Source organism: Strix aluco, chromosome 5 (genome assembly GCF_031877795.1).
Source record: "Strix aluco isolate bStrAlu1 chromosome 5, bStrAlu1.hap1, whole genome shotgun sequence".
NCBI classification, from domain to species: Eukaryota; Metazoa; Chordata; class Aves; order Strigiformes; family Strigidae; genus Strix; species Strix aluco.
In genome coordinates, this window is record NC_133935.1 from 25,259,063 (window position 1) to 25,284,838 (window position 25,776).

The 25,776-nt window shown below is 41.2% G+C and overlaps 1 protein-coding gene across 5 annotated transcripts in view; it reads right to left on the reverse strand.

The window, feature by feature from the left end:
• ITPR2 (inositol 1,4,5-trisphosphate receptor type 2) overlaps positions 1-25,776 on the reverse strand; it is a 289,774-nt gene that overhangs the window by 140,517 nt on the left and 123,481 nt on the right. For all 5 annotated transcript variants that reach the window (XM_074826452.1, XM_074826451.1, XM_074826450.1 and 2 more), the window contains 8 exons: positions 22,184-22,273; positions 21,908-22,033; positions 20,592-20,714; positions 18,908-19,108; positions 14,411-14,662; positions 12,730-12,855; positions 7,806-7,934; positions 7,082-7,202 (listed from right to left, as the gene is read on the reverse strand). In XM_074826452.1, the coding sequence (XP_074682553.1) occupies positions 7,082-7,202; positions 7,806-7,934; positions 12,730-12,855; positions 14,411-14,662; positions 18,908-19,108; positions 20,592-20,714; positions 21,908-22,033; positions 22,184-22,273 (1,168 nt within the window). The remainder of the gene's footprint in view (positions 1-7,081; positions 7,203-7,805; positions 7,935-12,729; positions 12,856-14,410; positions 14,663-18,907; positions 19,109-20,591; positions 20,715-21,907; positions 22,034-22,183; positions 22,274-25,776) is intronic.

Below are 25,776 nucleotides of genomic sequence, written 5' to 3' on the forward strand. Positions count from 1 at the left end.
GTGGGGCTCCAGAATACCTGCAGTTCATTGATGCTATCATTGTATGGGGGGACACAGCTGAGGAAGTCTTTGAGAAAGGAAAGAAGATAATTGAAATCCTCCTGAAGGCTGGTTTTGCCATCAAGCGACAGAAAGTTAAGGGGCCTGGAAGAGAGATTCAGTTCCTAGGAATAAAATGGCAAGATGGGCGTCGCCACATCCCAATGGAGGTGATAAACAAGATAACAGCCATGGCCCCACCAACCACCAGAAAGGAGACTCAGTCTTTCCTGGGCACTGTGGGTTTCTGGAGGATGCACATCCCAAACTATAGCCTGATTGTGAGCCCTCTCTACCATGTAACCCGCAAGAAGAACGATTTTAAATGGGGCCCTGAGCAAGAACAAGCCTTTGAACAAATTAAGCAGGAGATTACCCAGGCACTGGTCCTCGGGCCAGTCCGGACAGGGCAGGAGATTAAGAACGTGCTCTACACCGCAGCCGGTGAGAATGGCCCTTTCTGGAGCCTTTGGCAGAGAGCAGATGAGGAATCCCAAGGCCGACCTCTACGCTTTTGGAGCCGAGGATACAAAGGCTCTGAAGCTAACTATACACTGACTGAGAAGGAGATACTGGCAGCGTATGAAGGAATTCGAGCTGCCTCAGAAGTGGTCGGCACTGAGACACAGCTCCTCCTGGCACCTCGACTGCCGGTGCTGGGATGGATGTTCAAAGGAAAGGCTCCCTCCACACATCATGCAACAGATGCCATGTGGAGTAAATGGGTTGCATTGATAACACAACGGGCTCGAAGAGGGAACCTCGACCCCCCAGGATTAGTAGAAATGATCATGAACTGGCCAGAGAGCAAAGATGCTGGGATGTCACCAGAACAAGAGGTGAAACGTGCTGAGGAGGCCCCACCATATAACGAGCTGCCAGAGGAGGAGAAGCGATATGCCCTGTTCACTGATGGGTCTTGTCGCATTGTGGGAAAACATCGACGATGGAAGGCTGCAGTGTGGCATCCCACACGACGAACCACTGAAGCTGTTGAGGGACAAGGTGAATCGAGCCAGTTCACAGAGGTGAAAGCCACCCAATTGGCTTTGGATATTGCTGAGCGAGAAAAGTGACCAAGGCTCTGTCTCTACATTGACTCATGGGTGGTGGCAAGTGCCCTGTGGATGTGGTTGCAGCAATGGAAACAGAGCAAGGGCAGACCCGTCTGGACCGCTGAAGTATGGCAGCCCGGGTGGAGAACCTCATTGTGAAGGTGTGCCATGTGGACACCCATATACCCAAGAGTCGGGCCACTGATGAACATCAACACAACCAGCAGGCGGACCAGGCTACTAAGATCGAAGTGGCTCAGGTGGACTTGGACTGGCAGCGTAAAGGTGAACTGTTCATAGCCCGGTGGGCCCGTGAGACCTCGGGCCACCAAGGCAGAGATGCAACATACAGGTGGGCTCGAGATCGAGGGATGGACCTCACCATTGACACCATCGCAGAGATCATCCACGGATGTGAGACGTGTGCTGCAATCAAACAAGCCAAACGGGTGAAGCCCCAGTGGAATGGAGATCGATGGATGAAATATAAATATGGAGAGGCCTGGCAGATCGACTACATCACACTGCCACAGACCCGCCGAGGCAAGCGCCACGTGCTCACAATGGTGGAAGCAACCACTGGGTGGCTCGAAACTTATCCAGGGTCTCATGTCACCGCCTGGAATACCATCCTGGGCCTTGAAAACCAAGTCCTGTGGCGACATGGCACCCCAGAGAGGATTGAGTCGGACAATGGGACTCACTTCCAAAATAACCTCATAGATGCCTGGGCACAAGAACACGGCATCGAGTGGGTCTACCACATCCCCTACCACGCACCAGCCTCTAGGAAGATCGAGTGCTACAATGGACTGTTAAAAACTACATTGAGAGCAATGGGGGGTGGAACCTTCAAACACTGGGACACACATCTGACAAAGGCCACTTGGTTAGTGAACACAAGAGGATCTGCCAGTCAAGCTGGCCCGGCTCAGTCAAAACTTCCACGTGCTGTAGACGGGGATAAAGTCCCTGTGGTGCACGAGGGATGTGCTGGGAAAAATGGTCTGGGTTAGTCCTGCGCCGGGCAAAGGCAAACCCATCCATGGGATTGCTTTTGCTCAGGGACCTGGGTGCACCTGGTGGGTGATGCAGAAGGATGGAGAGGTCTGATACATACCACAAGGGGACTTGATTTTGGGTGAAAACACACCATGAATTATACTGTGCTTTTGTTAATTTTTCTTTGTTAATGCTAATTGCTAAATGGCAGCTGGACGTGACGCAGATGGTATAGAATAAAGGGGTGGATTATGTCCTGGTTCAGCTAGGATAGGGTTAAGTTTCCCCAGCAGTGGGGGGGAACCTCTAGCCAGGTTATTCAATACCATGCTGACGTCACCTCCGGGCGCCCAAGTGCGGGAGAATCGGTGAACGCGCGTGTTGTGTGGTCACTCTCCTCACTGCTGTATCAGTACATTTTTTGTTCTGTTTATTGTTATTACTGTTATTGCTATTGTTACTGTTCTTGCTGTTGTTCGGTTTGTTGCTGTTGCACTGTTGTATTAAACCTTTCCTTATCTCAGCCCCGGGGTTTGTATTTCACTCCCTGTCCCGTCTGGTCGGAGGGTGGGGGAGGGGCAGCGGCAGCGTGGTCTCGGACCCCGGCAGGGCCTAAACCACCACAACCTGGTTCTAGTTTTGAACTTATGAAACAGCTATCTTACAGGACTCGCCTCCAATTTTGTAGGATGGAAACAAGGATTCTCCTTTTGCTTCTCCTGCACAGCATCCTAGATTATAATCTGATGATTAATGTAATTTGGCTTGTTAAAAATTTTTTTTTTTAAATGCTCTGCCAAGAGAAGTAGCCTAACAAAATGCAGGTTCCTATATGCCACTGTTCACTCATCTGAGAAATTCCAATTATTTCATTATTGGTGGTAACAGCATGGACATACACATGCTACATCTTGGGATACACACACAGTATCAGAAGGAAGATGCAATTTGTAAAATCATAAGGGGGAAAGCTAATGGATACTACAGAGACAGGAGTATAATAGGAGATTCAGCCTTGTAAGAGAAAACATGCTTGGGGGTAAAGATATAAGAATCACCACTTAATTAAGAAGCAAAGACAGTTCTTTGCATGAGTCCTGAGAGACTGGTCAGCCCTGGGAGAAAGACCCTGCTCCAATATGATTTAAGATATACAATCCAGATCTTTAGTTGTGAGGACAGGTGATACACCCCAATTTTGCGATATGGAAAGACAGTAGGTTAAAATGCAGGCTTTGAGACTGGCCTCCACCCTTCTCAGTCTTGCAAAGATTGTAAAATGTAGGAACTGAAAGTCCTTTGATAATTAATTAATTTGAAATAAATTAAACTGTTAGACATCTTAGTTCCTCTGTTTTCAGAGGACCTTTTAAACATTTTTCATTTGTAGCTATTTTAGCAGTGAGATGGAAGCTGTTTTCATCATCCATTTTTTGGACTATATTTTCAAGCAAAAGCTCAATCCTATTTAATAATAGAGAAAAAGCAAAAGTGATATATGTATAAGTGTTAATTCTCATTACTGTGATAATCTGCTTCAAAAATCCATATGAACAAGACACATTAATATACATATATTATTTTGTAAGCGTTTCTATTCATGCCAGGAAGTCAAATGTTTACTGGGCAATAAAAACCTGATGCACATTGGTATCTGTGCGTTCCAAATCTCTTGGAGCCACACAGGGGTCTGCTGAAGAAGACAAGAAAGCCTCTATGCTTCTCACTGAACTGGAGGCAGACAACTGCCTGGAGACAAAGCAGCAAGTAAAGCCTGAAAAGCTTTTTTCCCTAGTGGTCAAGTGGAGTTGAAGTTTACCAAGGTTATAAGAAATTAGCTTCTGCAACATATCCTTTTGTTGACCTGGAAGATAATGCACATTCTTACAGTGCTCGTAAGAAGACAGATGTAATGATCTTACGGTCTTGAGGCAATACTTAAATCCACCTGCCAGCAACAAACTAGTAAGCACTGAGCGGAATATATGTTGTTCAAACTTGCTCTGAAATGGGTCTTTTAAAAGTGCATTATTACATGGATCTTTAATATCTTGGGAAATCTGTGTATGATCTTTCTTCCTCCTGAGATCCTCCTAAATCCAGGGCTATGACACACAAAAAAAAAATCATTATTTTCTTTCAACTCTATACTACATTTATTTTCCATCAAAAGTCTTTGGTTCCTGCTGTAAATCTGTTCAATACTCTATCTCCCTGATATAGGCAAAATCTTTCTAGAGGTTTTTTTTTTAATAACCCTGCTGTGAAACATGAAGGCCCTAACATTAAAGCTGTCAAACTCTCAAGTCAAAAAAAAAAAAAAAAAAAGGCAGAAGGGTGCTTACAGATGCCTAGCCAAAATCCAAACCTAGTTCACATACATAGCTAGCAAAAGAAGGAAAAAAAAAGGCTGTCCTGTTTGCATTACGGAAGAAACCTCTGCCTTCTCAAAGAGAAGCACCATTTTGAACACTGAATAGAGAAAGGCACCAGGCACACACTGTAACCACAAAAGGGCCTTGATTTTAAAAGCTTCTGGTATGCCCAGCTAGGGCAGTTTTTCTGAAGCTTTCAGCAGAGCAGAGCAGGCCTACTCAATCAGCCCAGGCAAGACATGTTTGGCACCGTGCCTAAAAATACTGAGTATCACCAGTGGTTAAAATCTCCGCTAGCCAGCCAAACTTTTGCACAAGGTTGTTAAAAACTCCGCTCCCACTTCTCCATCTAACTTGCTCTTTGGGGAAATCTCCCTCACCTGTTCCCTTATACTCCCTTTCTTCACCGTCAAAACCACCAAATAAAAATGTGCTGCAATTTGCTAACACAAGACAATACACTTTTACCATGCTTGATATTGATACTAATGATGAATCCTCAAAGAGTTATTGTGATGTGGACAAGGAGATCCGCCATGTGCATGCTAACGTGAGGCACCCCCAGGCAATGCACAGCCTCCCTGCCCTGCTGACGCTGCAGGGAAGTCCCAGCAGAAGACACGGGGCAATGCCCTTCACCAGCAGCTAGGCATCGCTCTGCCATGCCTGAGAGTGCCCAAGGCACAGCTGGGGTCCCATGGGTGGAAGGCCAGAGCAGCAAGAAGGTTGGACCCACAGGGCAGCACAAGAGCATACTTATAAAAAAAACCCAACTGTAAACCATCTCCATAAACCAGAAAAAGGAATGAGAGAAAAGACTACAGCGGAGGTAGAAATTAAATTCACTAAATAGGGAACAAGGTCACATATCTGAAGAAAACTCCAGACAGCCACACCTTCATTCAGGCTTTGCCCTTGGCTCCCTCAGGAATGAGAGGCACACAGAAGACTACCTACCAACGACCACCAACCCTTTCACATGCTGGTGCATCTGGTCAAGAAGATGGATCTGCCAGCCTGTTAAGGTGACCCATGCGTTCCCTGTCAGGCTGCTGTGGGGATGAGTGCAGCTTGGCTGTCTCAGCACAATGCTCGGGTGTCTCCAAATACCCTCATCTCAGTGAGATAACACAGCAACCTCTCTGTGAATTTGGGGTTTCAGGTGTAGCTCTACAGAAATGAAGACACCGAGCTGTCTAGAAGCACAAATAGGGCATGCTCGGTCTCAAAAAAACTCTCATCTGCCCTACTTCTTCCCCCTTTTCCCAGACTCCCAAAGGAAGTAATTTATTGATGATTCTTCCCAGAACTGCCAGAGAAGAGCAGGGATGTAAGTGTTAAACACATAGACAAGGATTTATAGGGCTAGAGCTTTATTTGAGACTGTAGTAGCTGCAGCATAAAGGAAATAAAATGTCTTCAACTTCCAAAGTTGTCTTGCCAGACGGACTCGTAATTAAATCATTTGCACAACAAATAAAACAATTGAAGGTTGCTAAGTTTTCAGGTAACTGCTTATTGTCATTCACACAAAGTTAATGAGATATTTCGGCTAAAATGTTAAATGATACTCCTGTAAAGCTATTCCAAAATCTAAATTTAGAGTTGATTGTTACAATGCCACAGATGCTGCAGATGGTTAAGGGACCCTCTCATATCGTTTTATCATTATTTATTAAACGCATCAACAATAGAATTTAGCCAGTTTCTATATATCATTGCCTCTACGCAGTTTTCATTCAATCTGAGCAGACCCTTATTCTACAAGTAATCAGAATGACTGACTTTTAGAAACTGTATTGAATAATCCTTTTTTCTGTCATGGCAGAAGACTTTAAAATTGTATTCACAGAAATTTAACTTAAGAATGAACTTTTGCCAGTCTTAGCTATGTACTGGTGAAGAATCTTTTTTATTCTAGGATAAGAATTTATCTTCCACTTTAACACGGTATTTGAATTTATTTGAAAACATGTAACTTATTAGCTGCCCTAAGGACCAAGCACTGCTTTCAGTGCCAGTGCAAGGCAATATTCCCCTGACAAGGCTGACTGTGTAACACCAGTAAATGCGCGGGCCTGATGGTGAGGAGTAAGCAGAGAAGATATGGAGTGGTACAATTGTGGTTTCCATCGCCAACTCCCTGATGGGACAAAACCTGAACAAGCCCAGGACTGTGACTGACAGTAATGAATGCATCCCACAGGAACTGAGGGGGAAAATGATGGGAGTTCTCCAGTGCACAATTGCTATGCGTCACTGCTTACAACAGCTTCTGCAAATTTAGCCCAGCACGACTAGAAAAGCCCAGGTTTTCTCATAGTTTATGTTGTATTTTAATATCATAACTTGCTTGTGGTAAAGTTCAATCACTGCTCACTTAGCAAACTAATCTCTCTGACCTACAGGTTTCACCTAACAACCCTATTTGATGGGACAGATTTTAATGGGTTATAAAAGGAGGAAGAATTTAGCCTCAAAAAGTGAGATTTCTGAAATCACCACTGTCACAATTTCAGGATGGTAAGTCAAATTGAAAACTGTTCAACATCATGTAAGTCTGATCTTAAAACACCGAGAACAACAATGAAAGTAAAAGCTGGCACCTACCCACTTCAGCCAAAGTCTTGATACATGACTCCACTGAGGCTTTCTGCGTTGGGTTTGGCCAGGTACAGTTGTAAATTCTAAAAGCAGACTGCAGCAGCTGAATAAAAACAGGCTGGTGTGTCTGAAAACAAGAAGATAAACATGGAATTTTACCCTTTAGGATCTCCTGGCAACTGCCTTAGGGTTTGACACAATGTAAACCACATGCAAGGGGTTTTTAGCTTGTAGACTCAAGTTAGAACTCCATAAAATTATCTTTGCTCTTCAGGACTGGAGGGAACAGAAATCAGTGCTTCACCTCTAAAAAGGCCAAACCATGCAATTTTTCCTCAGATCACCACTGATATCAAGCAAACACAGTACAGAGCAGAAGGACAGCGGCGTCTTCCCAGTTCTCAGGTATGTGTCCCTTTTGTCATAGGACACAGCATTTTTCTCATACGAATACAAAAATAGACCATTATTCTGCAAGGATACTCCCTCCAATGAATTCACAAGAGCCTAGAGTAAATCTGACCATACTGAGCTGTCTACTGGTTCAGAGCTGTAAGTGATAAAAATTAAGAGTAACTGTTTTAAGGAGGAATTAAGCTGCTAGCCAGTGGCATGAGAGGGGACAGAGAAATTAAAGAAGGATGTAAAGATACAGCATTCCTATCTGGGTAGCAGAAGGTATCTCATTAACAGTCTGAATTACATATTTGTCTGTGTCTCTTTTTGTTACCTGGAGGCTGGTGCTGTTATCTGAAAATGGTGAATTGAAGAAGCCACTCACAATGTTCATCACAGGCTCAGTGACATACTTCTCCAGAGATGTGTCTGCATGTTTGCGATCCATGGTTGTGTTACAAACCTACAGGGAAGAAGGAGGAAACAATGAGATTTAGTTCTTATAAATAAGCAAGCTTTATAATTTTGTATTTATTACAACCCATGTAATATTTCTTGTTAATACAAAACCAAATGATATGTATATAAAATCTGTCAGAGATAACTATCTTAGGGTTCAAGCTCTATTTGTGATATCTTATCTTTCTTCTTGGAGGTCCATGTTGTCTTCTGAATACCCTTCTCTCCTGAACTAGCTCTTCCTGGTTGGCTATTTTTTCCCACACCGTGAAAAAAGATCCCCCTAAATCAGCACATTGCATGCCACTTACACACTTAGACAGATTCAAGAAGAGAATGGGCCTTTCCTCGGGCTGGTTGGAAGAGGCTTTAGAGACAGATGACACATAAACACCTTAGGTTAGAAAGATTTCATGTAACATTTAGCTTCTCTCTACAATCAATCACCACAAATGGGTGGCAAAGGTGAACCTCATTTGCAGGTAAAATGTTTAAAAAAGAGAGGGAAAAAAAGGAAATAGCATAGTCAATACCAAGAGCTTTTAGGATTGTAAACTGTAAAACAAGCAGCATTACTTAGAAAAGCAACATGGGGAAAATACGAAAGACAAGCTAAAAACAATGAAAAAAGAGAATGGATAGTACTGGGACAACTCTGGAACGCAGAAGGATGATTAAATGGTGGGAGGATGTGGGAAGATTTGTACAAAAGATTCCTGAAGACACCCTTTGGTAAAACACTAAAAGTTTGTTGCTGCATAAAGATGTCATGCTTAAAGAAAGGAAAAAATCACTGGGGTGGAATGCATCTTTCAGTATTTAATTTCTTTTCAACATTTGTGAACATCTACACAGAGTCATGTTGAATTTGCACATGTCAGTGTAAACAGCACTAAAAGGAGTCTACAGAGAGCCAAACATGGTAAGAAAGGCAAGACTGGACAAATAAGGAGTACAGACTACAGTCACACTACCTCTTCGACAGCCTTTAAAATAGGAAGTTCTAGTCATGTTTAACAAGAAATGAAAAGCAAAACTGTTCTCTCTTTCACCTATGCAAGGCACAGACTACTATAATGTTTTAGGGAACCTATGTGAAAGCAGAATTTATTTTGTATATAGACTTCAGGGGTAACCTTCTCATTACTATCTGAGCATTTAACCTGAGTGGTACATACTTACCATTACCTCACTCTATGGATGGGGAACTGAAGTCCAGAGAAGCTTAAGGTCACAGAGAAAAGTTGGTGACAGAAGCAGAAAGATAATCTGAATTTCATACAGGGCAAACGTGCTCTCTAATTAAACACTGCCACTGTCACCCTTGAACACTACAAGACAGCAATTTCACCAGGAGTGTTTTAAGGAAGGTTACTGACATTACATCCAAAAGCACCCAAGTTCAGCTCATGGGAACACAAAAGCATTTTGAGTGTAACACACAAGCATATCATATGGTAGGCAGAGGAATACCCAAAGATAACTTGAGATCTAGAGAAATGAGGCGTCTTGAAGAGCTTGGCTTGTGTGCTTTTCTAAAATGTGTCAGATAAACAAGTCATGCCCCCACGTATTGCATTTTTTATCACCCTGGGAAAGGAAGGATTTTGGTCAGAGAAGCAACAGTGGCTAAACTGAAATAGCAAACTCTTCAGCCCTTCAGTTTCGGGAAAAGTATGACAGCACCACCACCCCCAGTCCTCATGGAGGTAACAGATTCACTTAATAACCAAAACTTTTTTTAAAAAAAAAAAAAAATCACAGAACTAAAAACCTCTTGAAGTTCTTCTGCTTTTAATTAATCTGCATGCCAATTTTGGCTGGAACCAGTAGCTCTGAGGCTCAGCACTTGTGATCCCAATGGGAAGACAGGGAGCAGTGCAGTGCTAGCATGGTGAATTCAGAAATCACCAAAACTAAATTCCAAAACGCTTTTAAGCTTTCCCCTTCGTTTGCCTGAAAAGCAGAGCCATATGTGGAGATGCCACTCTGCTCCAACACCAGTCTGAAAAATTCCCAGTGCAAAAGGAATTCATAAATCCTCTCATTTGTTCTTATCCCTCTGCCCTTTGGGGACTGAAAGATGTTTCCCCGTGGAAGAAAAAACCTGAAATGCATGAAATGGAGATGAGGATTGAGAAAGCAGTGTTTAAAAACCCCTTAAGAGGCTTTGGGACCAAAACTCACATAAATAATACTTCAAAAATTCTTCAGAGAAAGCCAGGATGACTTTACAGCTGTCAGATCCTGGCTCCTTCTTTAATCCTGCTCAGACTATAGCTGGGCCACACACAGGAAAGGGAAGCCTTTCCCTCAGCAGCACCTACTTTGCTTAGTGCAACATTTTAAGTCATACATGGGAGAAGGTAGGTTGGCAGAAACTGTAGAAACAGGGCGCCTTTGAGAGAGCAACTGCTTTTGGCAAACGGAATTTATACATGAATCCGCCTCATGTCTGCTTTGCAATGTACCACATTGTTGAAAGAGAATGACAGTTGGGGACTAAATATTTCCTTCCTCAATCCAGAAACAGATTAAAAAAATTGGATACTTTTTTTTATAAAAAAGGAAGGAATCCAACCTGAGAATAACACTCTCCACGTTTCACCTTAGTGCTCTCTAATAACAGACTCGGACTCGAAGCTCACAAACTCACCCAGTGACAGGCATTTGTAGCAGCTAAAAGAAAAACATTTCCCCTTCCCCCATGCAAAAGCATCCCTTTTAGCTCAATGGAACACAGAGGATCAAAGGGCTCTTTTTCTAAATGCTTTGAAAGCTATTGTAACATCTTTCATGAGGCTGACAGCATTCTAACTGTCCTGATAGCTATGTAACACTGATGTGTTTATAACACACAGGCTCTGTCTGGGCCCCAGAAAACCAAACCTGAACAAATAGTCAGCAACCTGGAAGATGTGGCTACCCACGGGGACCTAGCTGAAGAGCAGGACAGGCCAGAGCACTTCTGACATGATTTTAGTTTTTAGCTGTTAACTGAGAAATTAAAAGGATTAGGCATCTGCCCTGAGGACTTTGCAGGACAGCAAAATAAACCTGCATTTTGCCATTTGATGCCAACACCATACACACACAAAATACAGCATTACTGATACACTCACTCTTCACCTTTGAAGACCTGGTGTCTAATTTCTCTTATGCAAAGGGTATGTGAAAACAAGTTCAGTGGTCACTAGCATCAGGACAACTCTACATCATTTGGCACCATGCAGTTTGTCTGCAGGCTCATGAAAGCAACTATGGAGCCTTCTTTCTATGTGTCTCCTTCTAGCCCAAGGGCAGAGAAAATAGGTCACGTTCAAGGGCTAGGGAGGATAGTCTTTTTGGAGGATCAGCACCAGGACACATCAGGAAAGGGCAACCCAGAAATGGAATTAAACAGGAGAAAACACTTCTTGGGGTAAAAACAGCAAGGTTAAAAATCAGAATCCCCTTCCAAGGAGGTTTCTCATCTTAATTTTCAAACAAGCTTGGTTTGTCCAGAAGGGCTTTCACTGTTAGAACATGACCACAGAGACAAGACAAAGAGCAGGAAAAGAGTCTCATTACTGCTGAAAATGGCTACTACCAAAAACAGAGCACAAAAATCCCTGTCTTAACCTGTTTACAGGGGGGGGAAAAAAAAAAAAAAGAAAAAAACCCCAACCATTTATAAGTTTTCTGTTTCAGAGAGAAATGAACAGGTCCCAGTGTCTATCATACAGCACAAGTCTTTACAATCATTCTTCTTTTGGCCATAATTCGTGGTATTTTTTCCCAATCAGTTTCAAAGAAATTATTTTGTGGCACACTATTACTTTGGGGTAAATGTCTGCTGCAGGACTTAATTGAGATTCTTTTACCTTATTTTTCTTTATTGCAACAAAATGAAGAATGCAAGAAGTGAGAACTTAAGGATTATAAAATGTAATGGACCATGGACTGGGAAAAGATAGGCATGCACTACAACAACATGCTCTATAGAACATTCCCAAAATACTGTCCGGCACCAAGGATCAAATACAGTCCACCAGCCACCAAAAACCTGTGCTCCTACTTCCTGAGCAGAAAGAGCAACTCCATTAGTTAGTGTTAACATTAGGCTCTTGAAAAAAGCATTAACCTCCCAGAAAAGGATATGTAATGTAAGCTGTAATCATTATGTCACACTAGCTTCCCCTCATGGCTCTACTATTGTATTTTATCCTTCTGGAAGTCATAAGATTTCCCTCCTCTTCTGCCTCCCAAAATACCAGGGAGTGGAAGCTTCTGACTTGAAATTTAATTCAACAAGTAATGACACCACAAAGCTCACTAGGGTCCACAGGAATTGAATACCTACAGTACTAACTGTGCCTCATCACCTTGCAGCCTATAGTTTAGATATGAATTAGTATTCTGAAAGACCATAGAAAGACCTGCCTTTCACATCAGTGGTGAGAAGATTACAGATGTGGGGTTTTTTTAGTCACCACCATAATGTCATGTAACACATGCTCCCAGAAGACGTACACAGACTCTCGACCCTGTACATGCATCCAATTTATTTTTCTGGAAGGAAAGAGGAAGGAACATGGGTTCCAACATGCCCTTTTAGAAAGAGAAGACTGCTAGAAAGTAGCAGGTTAAATGATGATAAATAACATAGAAATGACTGACTGTTAAAAAAAAGCTACAAAACCCACACCCATTCTATTGTCAGCTTTGAAAAAAAAATAAAAGTTCACCAAAAAAAGTTATTACCCGTTCAGTTGCCACCCATGACTATACTGTAATATTTAATGTCTCATGAAGCTTACCCTTGCCATATCAACAAGGAAGTTCTCAAATAACTTCCAAATATGGTTACTGGCATAGATTTCTTTCATTTCCACTTCAGTGTCCACATAACAGTGGTTAACAAAATTAACATAGGCAATTTTCACCTGCAGGAATAGCAAAACCACAATAAGAAATGGTACAGTAAAAACCATTAACATAACGTTTTATATCTGCAAAAATACTGAACAATAAAGATGATCCTTCAAGTACTAACAAACCGTAATAACAGGAATAACGCATATATTCTGTTCTGAAGACTTAAGGAGAAGCATGGCAACAAATATATTAATGTACTTACTGAAAGATCACATGAAGAAAAATTGAAAGATTTTGTAAACATTCTTACTCTAACAACAAAACCCCCACAAAACAAATCAATAATAAATCTGCTATTTAAATTATATTAAGACTACAAGGGCCTAGCTCCAAAGCCAGGACCTGTCAAAATGCAGGACATCCCTGCACTTGCCGGTAGACTTGCTTGTGACAGACTTGCCAAATTTGAAAAGAAAACATGTCTTTAGCAGAGCTGAGACTACAATCTCTACATTCCCATAATCATAATGCAACACTTGCATTTGGGATGGGTGTAACTCAGATCTAAATGGAAGAGAAAGGTTGTGCTGTGCTGGGACTGCAGTAACAGCAGCACAAGGCTTAACAGGAGGACTGCAGTCTCACTCCTCTCCTGCATTACAAGTCTGCATGTGCACATCATAAAAATGGATACTCAGTGCCTGAAATGTATAGATTAAACATAAACATATGCAGATACATTGAAAACTTCTTGTCACAGTCAAAGGAGAGGAGATAGTTCCATATGTTTAATGAAGTCAGGAGAAAATTCATGTCAGACTGCTAGGTTTCATTTGTTTGGGCTTTTTTAAATTAGCATCTATTGAAATTAATGTTAGGAGGAACTTCTGAGCAAACTTTTTTCTTTTTAAGAAAAGAATCAGTTGATCACAAGGGGACTTTTTCACAGTCTACTCCTGTAGGTCCCAGTTCTGTTGATAGGAGCTACATTTTTCCACCAGATTGCCTGCAGAAATCCCTCTGACCAATACACAGTGCAAGAGCAAGCTCCTTACAAAGATTGTGTGAAAAGATTTCTTTTCATCACATCAGGTTTGGTGCAAATAAACATTCCCCTTCTGATCAGCATGAGGTATCACAGTCCTACTGAAGCATGACAAATAGTAACTGCAGAATTGGGCCTTGATATGCAGTGAATAAAAACATTTGCTGGACTGCAATTGAATTTAGTAAAACGAGACTTCACCCAAAACTCCCATGATGGGCTAGAATGCTGCCCATCATTTCCAACAAATTCAGGTAGCGGCGAAACATTGGCTTGACCAACCACTTGGCTGAGTCTTCACAGCTACAGCCAGAAGTTATCAGAGCATTAAACTCTAATAGTGGCTGGACAAATCACAAAAACAAAACAAGGTGTCTGCCCCAAAAAGCTGACAATCGAAGCATAAGGATTTAAGAAAATACTGGCTATCCTTTCTCACTTATTCACCTTAACAAACACCACCTGTTTCCAGCCTGTTTTCTGTGCAAATACTCAACTTGTCAGCATATTATAAACAACAAAACATTTTCTGATTTTCTAAAAATGATAAATTGGCTTCCTCATTCAGTGAATCTTACCTCAGGTATGCAATCGTCATGGGTCACTACTCTCACTATATCATCCAGTGGCAGGAGTGAATTGCACTTGATCTCTGTGTAAACATTCTTTCCTTCTGTACAAGCTGCTAGCAATTCCACTAGAGTGATGTGATACGCTAAGGGTCCACTCTCGTCTGCTCGATCTCGCTCTGAACACATCATTTGGAGTAGGACTGGAAATGATGCTCTGTCGTTGTAGAATATCAACACATCTTCACCACCATTTATCAGCTGAAAAAGATATTGCAAATTTTAAGCACCCTGAACTGCAGTCATTTTGGACTCAAGGTCTTTTCCTAAATGATTCTATGATCCTATGATGTTCTTAACTTCTTATTTTGTTCTGCCTTTAAGTATGCAAAGACTGTCTAGTGAAAAAAAAAAATTACTCTGCTTTGGTTTACCAAATGCACATGTCAAAATAATATCCAAGGCAAACTTCTGTTCTTATCTATGTAAGCACAAATCTGGAATAACTCACCAAGCAGCGAGCTAATGCAAGGTGAATTTGAAGTTTAATTTCTATGTAGCTCTGTGCTTACCTAAGACAGTATGCCATCCTTGTTATTCCTACCATCTCAACGTTTGTTTTAAGTTAATTAATTACCCTCACCTCCTATTGTAAGGCCAGGATGCATTATTATCCCTGTTTTATAGATAGGGACTTGAGGTGCAGAGAGATTAAATCTTCTGTGCTACCTCACACAGAAAGCCTGTGGCTCACCCAGAATTTAACCAACCTCTTCTCTGCCCTTGCTCAGTATCGGAAACAAAAGACGATTCCTCCCAACCTATGCAAATTTGGCAGGTGGGTCTTGACATTGTCATTGTCATGCCAGCACTTCCATTTAACAGAAAACTGGTGATTGTGATAAATACTTGATTTTGCTACAAGTGCGTTGCTCATCTCAAGAGGATCCACAGAGAAGGTGGATGCTGGCAGCCTCATCTCAGCGGATCTCACAGAAAAGTTTTGCTCTAACCCCCTTTTGAACCCCCAATACATTGAATATACTATCAGCACTGCTCTGTGAGCTTGAGTGGAGCTGGAACAGGACAGTAGTCCTGTTCTCCCTCCATCACTTTCATTTTAAGCCTAATGCATCCTCAGTGCAGGTGAAAATAAGTTCCCATAAACCCTTCCTAGTACAGAATATACCTTGGCAGCACTACAGTTGTACATATTTTGTGAATAAGGCACTTGACACATCCAAGTCTATATGTGACATGAAATCCTAGCTTATTGAATTCAAGGGTAGAAATAAAGGTTGGTGGAGCTTTGAGAAATAGGAAAGCAACAAGAGCAGGAATGAAAATTAGTCTCCCAGAATGAAAAGTCAAGAAACATTTCATTATTTTCCAGGGTTTCAACATTTCAAATTTTGATTTTACAACTTTTCTGATAGTGTTTTCCCTGTTTCTTGCTTATTTTTACTTTGACAATTGGATAGAGTGAATTGTGAATTCAGTCTTTCCTGCAATTTCTACTTCTCATTTATCTTTGAGTTTCTAAAATGTTTCCACTCATGACTTTTCAAAATAGACATTTTCTGGACAATCCACAGTACAGAAAAAAAGTTTTTAAAGGGACAAGTGCTTGGGAAAGAACCCAGATACCATTAATTTCATTGCACTGAATGGCCAAAAAAAGGGGGGGGGAAATATGAGCATTCAAAATGTTGGAAAATTGACCTAACTTTTTAATACTGATGTCTGGAATACTATGCTTTTAGGACATTTCACATACAAAATAATTTTAAAGATCTACACTGAGCCCTTTGGGAACGTACATGCTCTGTCACTTTTTATTAAGTTGTTCACCACTTTCCTAGTTATTTTCCACTTGTGTACATTTTCCACAGAGGAGAGGGAAGACAACTCTTTCCAGATTCCCCCAAAGTTACACTCTTATGTCAAATCCAGACCTAATCTGTACCAGTATTGCTTGATATTTTATCATATCAAGTCAAACTAACCCCTCATCCTTTCATGTACCTATCGCTGATGAATGAGGAAGAAATACCAGGAGATAGTGAACTTGTGAAACATGATGCTGCATGGCGTGCTTGCGACATACTGACAAACCGAAGCAGATGATGTTGCATCTGCACAAGAAGAGCAAAGGGGGACAAGGTAATCATTGTAAATGCAAGGGCAGAAGATGTTATTCAACTTTCCCCAAGTTATCCACTCTTAAATGTGATTTGTGAAGGGTGTCCAAATACTGACCCAGAGAAAATTATGTTCCTTTAAAAGCAGAAAAAGAAGAGAAGTATCCAGTGTTAGCTAAAGTTCTCACTGAGCATCATGAGCTCAGTGATGGAAAAAAAAAAAAAAAAACCAACCACAAAAAACCTCAGCAGCATTTTCTTCCACTAAAGTACATTTTCAACAAGTTAAGAACTCTATGGAAGTTAATGAAGGTTGGTCAATATCAGAGCAGCTGTTGACGTTCTGCAATGTATCACTCCAGAACACTATAGATAACAAAAAACTCTGTTGCCACATTGATCTGGTTCAAAAGTAAATTCTGCTTTCCCTTTTGTAATGATGTTTGCATTGATAGGCTCTGTTCTTCCAGGAACCTCAAAGCATGTTTGTAATGAGAGAAAGTGCCCTAAAGAACCTTTCAGGTCGGTAAATATCATTACTAGCACTCTACAGACATGGGGCCAAGGATATGAGAACAAGTGAATAAGACAGATTGGGAATGTTTGATTTTATGAAAGTACACTTTCACAATGGTGCTCCTTCATCTATATGCACTTTCTAAAAGACGTAAATATGATCAGTTTATCCCTCACTCCCAATAAACAGGAAAAACTACAATATACTACCTGTGGGTAAAAGAAAACACAGGAGTAGCTGAGGCATGCTGCACACTCATACTCTGTTTTGTCTTGTGGTAAATTGTTTACATGCCCCATCTGACAGCACAGAAAAGTTACACCACTTGTTTAAGGTCCCAGAGTACACTGAGAAACTGTCCTGGCTCCATGGCAAGTTCCAACCATTTGGATACACTCTTTCCTTTATACTGGATTGCCATGCAAGTGCCATTCAAATTTCACTATTAGCATCCTTTTCTAACAAATCATAATTACTTATCTGCAATTTCCTATGCTTTTTAAAACAGATCATCATCTTACCCTCTTTCATCAAATAGGGGTATACACTCCCCCCCAGCAAATTTCTGCAGGACTCATGATGTAAATGTCACATCCAAGTTCATTTCAATTTTCATCATGCAGACAGCTTGAAAATGTAATATGGCAATTTATCTTTGTGCTATTATAGGTCAGTAACAAATGTATTTAAATTGAGAAAAATCTAAAAATTTTGTTTGATGAGAAAGTAAAAACCTACAAGAAGCTGTGGTGGAAGGGGAAAAATCTAAAAGCACAAAGGCACAAGAACTGTTTGAATTATGTAAATCAAAGGCTTGTAATTGACATTGCATGTTAAAACACTTCAGTCAAATTGAAAAGGTTGAGGTGGATTCCATTAAAGGTTATCCATGTAGGCTGAAGCTTTATTTTCTTAATTAGAAGTTTTTCTTCTTTGTTGCTGTAGAACAAAATTTCAGCAGGGTTCAGTTATGTTTATAACACAACCAGAGCTTATCTCTGTTTTCTTTGTGAAGATGTCTCTTCAAAAAAAACAAAAAAAAATGCACTTTGTAAAGTAAAGAAGAATGTTCCTTGGACTCTGCTCTTACCCGGACTTTTCACCGTATTCAGCTTTACCCACTTATTAATCTCACTGAGCTCTTAACATAATTACAGTTAAATGCACTAGTGTCTGCAAGTTGAATACTTCATTTATCATGCACACTATATATCAAATCCTAATTGCAGAGAAGTCAATTAAGTATTTTCCTAGTAACTTTATTGGCATAAAGATTTGTCCACAAACCACTCTGTGGAATTTACTGGGTCAGACTCCAAATCTAGCTAGTTAAAGCTAGAGTAGCTCTACTAACTCTCACAGAAATACTCTGGAACAAAAGAAACAAAAGCAGAAACTAGTACCTAGAATTGTTACATGGTTACATACTAAAAAATGGTCTACAACACTATTTAGACAAATCCATAGAGGTAAGAGCTTCTTATATGGCAAAACCATGCCCCAATATAGCAAGTTGGGTGAGTAGATGGGATCCTAAATTGCAGTACAGGAAAATGAAGGTTTATGTAACTCTGAGATTTCCATGCTACATAATCTACAAATAGACATCTCTGTATCACCATGCTAACACTCATGTTTTCTTTCTAGTAGATACAGATGGCCTTACAAAATTAGATTAAACTCCCCAAAACGTCTGCTAAAATATTCATTATTTGTGGTACTGTTTAAAATTCTAAAGCTATGATGCCATAGTATCTCGTTGGTATAAGAGCAGAAAAAGCGACCTCAAAATACTACTGTGTGAAAAAGACATCACACAAGTGATTAACATATGAACCCTTCACTTACCTCTGTCATTACCATGTCCTGGCATTTTTTCACATATTTGCCATCTGCTTTCACAATGGTCTGCAGGAAACGCAGGTACTCCACATGACGGCCATGAGTCTCTATGCAGTGAACAAAGTGCTGCACCACTCTTTCACTAATTTCATTACACAGAAGGTAATTATTCATGAAGATGTGCCGCATGCTTTCAGCTTCCAGGAGCTAAACAGATTAAAACCAAAACAGCCTTATAAGAAGAGCAGATTTGGTTTGAGATTGAAAGATTCATAGGACTCTAGACTAGAGAAAGGCACATTGGTAAAGGGAAACTGGAAAAGTCCTATGTATACCAGCCCAGTGATTAAGCAGTGACCTTAGGGCCTAAAGTGGGCATAAACAGAATCTGTGCCCATGTGGAAGGTGAAGACACACACACACACTACACTGCTAGAGCACTCTATAGGGACTTTGATATATAAGACAACTGAGACCACGTTCATCCCACTCATCATCAAACTTTGCATTGAGTCAACCAAATAAGATGATTAGCTACCTCTGACTCCCTCTGTGGTTGACAGAGGCAGGCATTTCTAGCAGGCATATGATTGCACATGCAGTCTGATCGCTCTCTGAGAGAACATCTCTTTCCACACTAACTACAGAGGGAGCCTAAGGCTATCTTTCTATCAGTGAGTAGCACAGTAAAAGAGGAACAGATCAGTAGCAAGAAAGGGATGCTGCTGAGGACCCAGCACCCTGACTTTATGCATTCTTGGGGCTTTTGCTTCATACTTGCTCTAGTTTGGTCCCTTGGACTAAAGGCTCATGAGAGTCAGGTGTGCTCCTAGAGTATACCTTTCTGTTTAGTGTCATCTGAAAGGAATCCACACCAAGTTTGCTACACAGTATGAACAAAAACACCCTAACTGGGATGATCAGAAGATCAACTTCAAAAGAACAGAAATGCAAGTGCAAGCAGGCTCCATACTTGGCACCAGAGTTAAGTGTCAGTGCTGGATAGGATGGGGCCTGGGGGCTAGTCCCCACTGTGGTCAGCTCAGTGCCTTTCACTAACTTCACAAAAAAAGCATAGATAAAAAATAACAGAACAAATGCTTCTTAATGTAGACCAGGGGTCTACAATCCTAATACTCACACTGTTTCTAATAAAAGCATGTTTTGCTCAGTAGATCTGCCACTGAGCAAGCTGTCATTCTATATAACTGTAAATGCACACATACACAAAGGGACCATGACAAAGAGGTTTAATGTAAGGACAATGATTTCATAAAAAATAAAACTTTAGATTAGTTGAATCAAATGGAAGCATCATCAACAAAAATGTATTGGTCTGGTTCTGCTGTCACACAAGCTTCATGACAGCAGTCACAGCATCTTCTACCTTGACTTCTGGTCCATCTGTGAGTGAGTTGGGATGAGTAAGATCAGAGTCAAGCTAAACATGATGTGGCGATGTGACACATGTTCATAGATACTTCTAGTAAACCCCACAGGTAATACTGTTTTCCACTTTAAAAATGGCAACATTAAAAACTATGACATAAAGAGCAACCACAAGGGAGAAAAGACAAGGACAGAGAAGAGAAGGTATAATTTAATGAAATTATTTATTTAGGACTGTCATATTTCAGCAAGTCCAGATTTACATGCAGTTATAAAATTCTCGTTAAAATGGTATACTTACCCCTGGAGTTAAGAACAAGTTGAGATTTTTGTGGAGGAGAACTTGATTCTGAGGATTTCCTCGACAGAAATTCTGAAGAAAAGTATGGGCTAGATTCATAACTTCATTCATCTTTTCATCGCTCTGCAGAAAGAAAAGACAAACAAAATGAGCTGGGCATACCTAAACATACTTGTTAAAACTGCAGAATGTGAATTCAGCCAGGAACAGATCAATTCTGCTGAGCCTTTATAGGGTAGGAATTCCCCCTCTGGCAAAAGCAACTGATCTAATTTCCTTCAGGGTCCATTAGCGGCTGTACCTTACCCTGAATCAACTTGACCATAGGGAGTCACAGGCAAGAGCAGAAACTCAAAGTAAGATTTCCTCATGCATGGTTATAATTTCCTAGTTTAAAAAAGTGCTAGGTGGCTTGATTTTCAAAAAAAGCTCTCTAGCCTGCATTGATCTTAAGTTTTTGAAAAGCTTTGGCTTTTATATAGCTACATATAGGAACAGATGTATGTTGTGCATGTGTGTGTACACCTACACGAATATGTATGTACATACACATACTCCCACACAAATATATGTCTAGTTTCATCCCCAATTCATGTTCCTCTCATATAGTATTCTAACTACAATTTGATGAACCACCTATATGGACAAGCACTATCTTACTGAAGACAGCTGAACCCCATGTCTGTATCATAACATTAGTGTGTAACACTCAGGGAAAGGTAGCCCAGAAGAGGTTTTACCTCCTCTCAATGCCTCCTGTAAAATCTAGAAAGATGTGCTCTTTAAAAGGCTATCTAGATCATTCATTTGTAGGTTCAGTGCCACTAAATCAGTACAAAATCACATTATCTTCTGAAAAACTTGCAAGTGGAACTAGGTTAGAGGCTTCCACCACAGAAACAAAGAAATTATTTCAGACTTATTCCTTGAAAGCTTTTTGTCCATCTTATGTATCTATGATAGCTCTCAATAGTGGAATTTAGATACGCTGCCAGGAGCTCCATTAAATAAATACTTCTTACTGTGAAGTGACTGCAGATCTAAGGTTTGCCTATGAAAATGGGATGATAGCGCAGTGACATCCAGGTACCTGAGGCAGTAAACATTAAGTTCTTCACAAAACCTGTTCTATGCAGGCAGTCATATTTAAACTTAGGCCCAAACCCATTATTCTTAAGGTAGAAAACGGCATCATCATTTCATGTTTGTACCATAGTTTGAATTGAATTTAAAAAAATCTCATTGATTCTTGGGCCTCTTGAGGCCTTTCCCTTTATTGAGTTCATGTTCTTTACCACTAAAATTATGAGAATAACCTTTTCATAGGGTATCTGCAGAAGGTCCAAGACTACCAAGTGAGCACCCATATTTTTCAGCAATCGCTGCTGTTGATTCCGACATTTTTTATTCTGAATACAAAGTTTGCTGAGTCGAATCAAAATCTATAAATAAATAAAGAAATAAATAAGCATGCAAGCAAGCAAAGAATCAGTCATATCACACACAAACAAAAAACACCTTCTTTCAAAATCATTACTAAATTTACTTATCAAACAGGTATGTCAAGCAAGATTCTTAGCAGATATACCAACCTCTTTAACGATATTGTAGTTGTTGCTTTTATTGCTATCTATCTGGGGTTTTTTCATCCCATCCTGTATTGGACTCAAAATATTTGACTCCTGTAACAAAGAACACACAAGTGGAGATCTATTGCAATTTCCTCAACATCAAGTAATTACATGTAATAACAGCAAGTGAAGAAGTATTACAGCAGCTCATAGGGAACAGATATAACAGAGATAATAAAGGCTCGTTTATTCTTTATCCACCGGTCCAGTGAGTGAAAAGATTCACATTCAAGTTCTTCCTTTGTTTCAAATTTCCAACTTGATTTGAGGCAATTATTCTATGTCTTCATGATTCTGATCTTTCTAAAAAAGAATATGTTCCTATATCACAGACTAGACGTCCCAAGGAATTTAGATACTATGAGAATAGGGACCATAAGTGTATTTCAATAGACACCACTTGTTTCAAAAATCTGTAATACAACTGGAAAGATTACAAAGCCTGTGTATGTGAACTTTAAAAAGTCTGGAGAAAGAGCTTAAGATGTCCTCTGTAGTTGAGATAAGTAGCGTGGAGTTCTCAGCAGTACAGGAACAAGTAGTGTGTGGAAATTAGAGATGTTCCTCCCATTAATGTATTGGGTTTGTGTGTGTGGTGGGATTTTGGTGGGGGGGGGAGGGGGCTAGGGGGTGGCCCCTGTGAGAAGCTTCTTGAAGCTCCCCCGGTTCCAAGTTGGACCCACCTCTGGCCAAGGCAGAGTCAATTAGCAATGGTGGCTGTGCCTCTGTGATAACATATTTAAGAAGGGGAACCTGAGAGGAGGAGTGGGAGATGTGCGGAGGAGTTGTGAGGGAGACATCTCTGCGAACACCGAGGTCAGTGGAAGAAAGGAGGAGGAAGGGGGGGAGGTGTACCAGAGCAGAGACCCGCCCTGTATCCCGTGGTAAGATGGCAGGCTGTGCCCCTGCAGCCCATGGAGGTCACCGGTGGAGCAGATGCCGACCTGCAGCCCGTGGAGGAGCCTGCACCAGAGCAGGTGGCTGTGCCTGAACAAGGCCAGGACTCTGAGGGACAGCTGCGCTGGTGTAGTTCGGCGCTGAGAGGACTCGAGCCGGTGGGAGGGACCCAGGCTGGAGCAGCTTGGGAAGAGCTGCAGCCTGTGGGAAGGACTCATGTCAGAGAAAGTTTGTGGAGGACTGTCTCCCATGAGAGGGACCTGATGCTGGAGCAGGGAAGGAGTGTGAGGAGTCCTCCCCCTGAGGAGGAAGGAGCAACAGGGCTGACCGCAACCCCCATCCCCTGCCCCCTGCACCGCTTGGGAATTGAGGTAGAAAACTGGGAGCAAAGCTGAGCCCAGGAAGAAAGGAGGGGTGGGGAGAAGGTGTTTTTAAGATGGGGTGATACTCCTCACTGTCCTTCTCTGTCTGTTAAGTGTTGTTGTTTCAATTAAATTGATGCTCTTTTTCTTCCCCTGACAAGTCTGCCTTTTGCCCATGACCATAACGGGTGAGTCATCCCTCCAATTGTCCTTGTCTCAATTCCTAAGCCTTTTGCTTTATTTTCTCCTTCCCATTCCTGAGGGGTAAAGGGTGAGTGAGCGGCTGTGTGGTGCTCAGCTGCCCTCTGGGCTCAAACCATTACAGTGAAGAGGACACTCTGTCCTTATCTCTGGATGATGCAGGAAAGGAATTTAAAACAAATGAGAACCTTATGTTAAACTGCAACATCCGGTCATGATGCCGTATGGTCTGGGCTTCAGCTCTTAAAAAGCCCCAGCTGGGTATTATAAATAAGAGAAATCAAGTTAGCAAGTAACTGCTAACACCCACGCACCTATCCATGCATATGTCAATCAAAACACGGAAGAACATCTACACAAATACTCCAACTTAGAATACTGGCAGTGTTGGGGTTTATTTCTGCTGTCAGCTATGGTAAGCCTTTCTTAGCTGGAAACACAAAGAACTGAAAGATTGGACTTTGGATGCTGAAATTATTAAGCATGTGAAAAAAATGTAGCAGATCTCAGGACAGCCTCACAGTATAACCACAAGGATATAAACCAGTGTAATAGCATAAAAAAGAACCAAACAGGTGCACTTCTGAGTTTCATTGTGTCCTCAAACTTCCTACTGTTTTAGAGAAGAGAATTATACTAAAACACACACATGCACACCAATCTGAATGTTTATACCTTTTGAAACCTCCCTCTGAACTTTCTTAGCTGATGGTGAAGATGAGGAGTTCTATAAATCCCATCGGGTCTTAATTTCCAGTGGGGCGAGAACAGCTGCACAACTTGGCCATGGAAGCTGTTTATAACAGTGTCAGCACTGCTGTTCAGTGCGGTCATGTTGATCTATGCAACAACAGTGGATTTTTATTTGTTTAGGTTTGTTAGTATGCGTGCTGCCTTCTCTCTAGCTGTTTGAATCAATACTTTGGAAGATATTTCAGGCTCCTTGCTATAATTAACCACCCTTCTCTGTTCTGGGACTGTGGGTTAACCAAGATTAATTTACCTGTTACTTTTATCAGCATTCTTCCTCAATCACAGTAGTTTTATAATCCATGTGAACTGTATGTCTTATCTGGTAGTGCTGATCAGCATTAAACTGCTGAATCTATCCTTTCTCTTAACAAAATAAAAACCTGTTTATTGAACCCGTAAGAGTATGCCAGGGATGTAGTAGTTATCAAGAGATAATCACATCACTGGGATACCAGAGACACTCAGTTGCATATCTGCCTCGTTACACCCCATGATAGACATTCTCTGTCACACTTTTCTGTAGGGGACAGGCAGTCATAGAGATCACACTGAGAAAGGTTCTCATCTGAGTACCTCACCTTTAGGAAATTATATTTTCTGAAAAAGACGACTTCCTCTATTCATAAAATTCCCAGGATATCACGTTGCATTAGTCTTAGGATCCTTTCTTTCTAGCCCCCAAATGGAGGCCCAGATTCCAGCATTAAGTCCAAGCAGTTCCCCACCAGTGAAATAGTCTCACTTATCTCAGCAGGACAGCTGTGCAAGGCACTAAGCAGTGTCATGTAACGCTGGCAGAGTTTTGCCCTCCACAAGATGTATTTAAGTATCAGGGGCATGAGGGGCACTCTCAGAAGTTTCAGTTCACAAACTCACCCTATATATGATGTTTCAGGAGATGTTTGTTTAAACATTCCCAGAACCAAAGCAAACTCCCACAGACCAGAAATGAAGGAGAGCAAGGGACCACCAGGCGTTTAAGAGTGCTGAAAATTTATACCACTTGAAACCCTGCCGAACTTTCTCAGTGGCTGGTGAAGATGAGAAGGTCTATAAATGCCACTGCACTGTATTCCAGCTTCACCTGAAAGTCCTTTCACTGAGACTGTCTATTTCTCTTCCTCAGACCTGTGTTTCTGGTGCTACACCACCAATGCAGCCTCCAGTGACAGGACAATAAAGACCACGCTTTCCGTAGTCCATGGTATCTGTACAGACTCATAACACCCCTTCTAGAGATAACCAAGTAAACAGGCTTTATCTGCTTTTCCCTTCTCAAGCAAGGCTGTTATGTGAGATCAGTTTCAGCATTTCTTCCTAATCCTATATGGTGTCTAATTT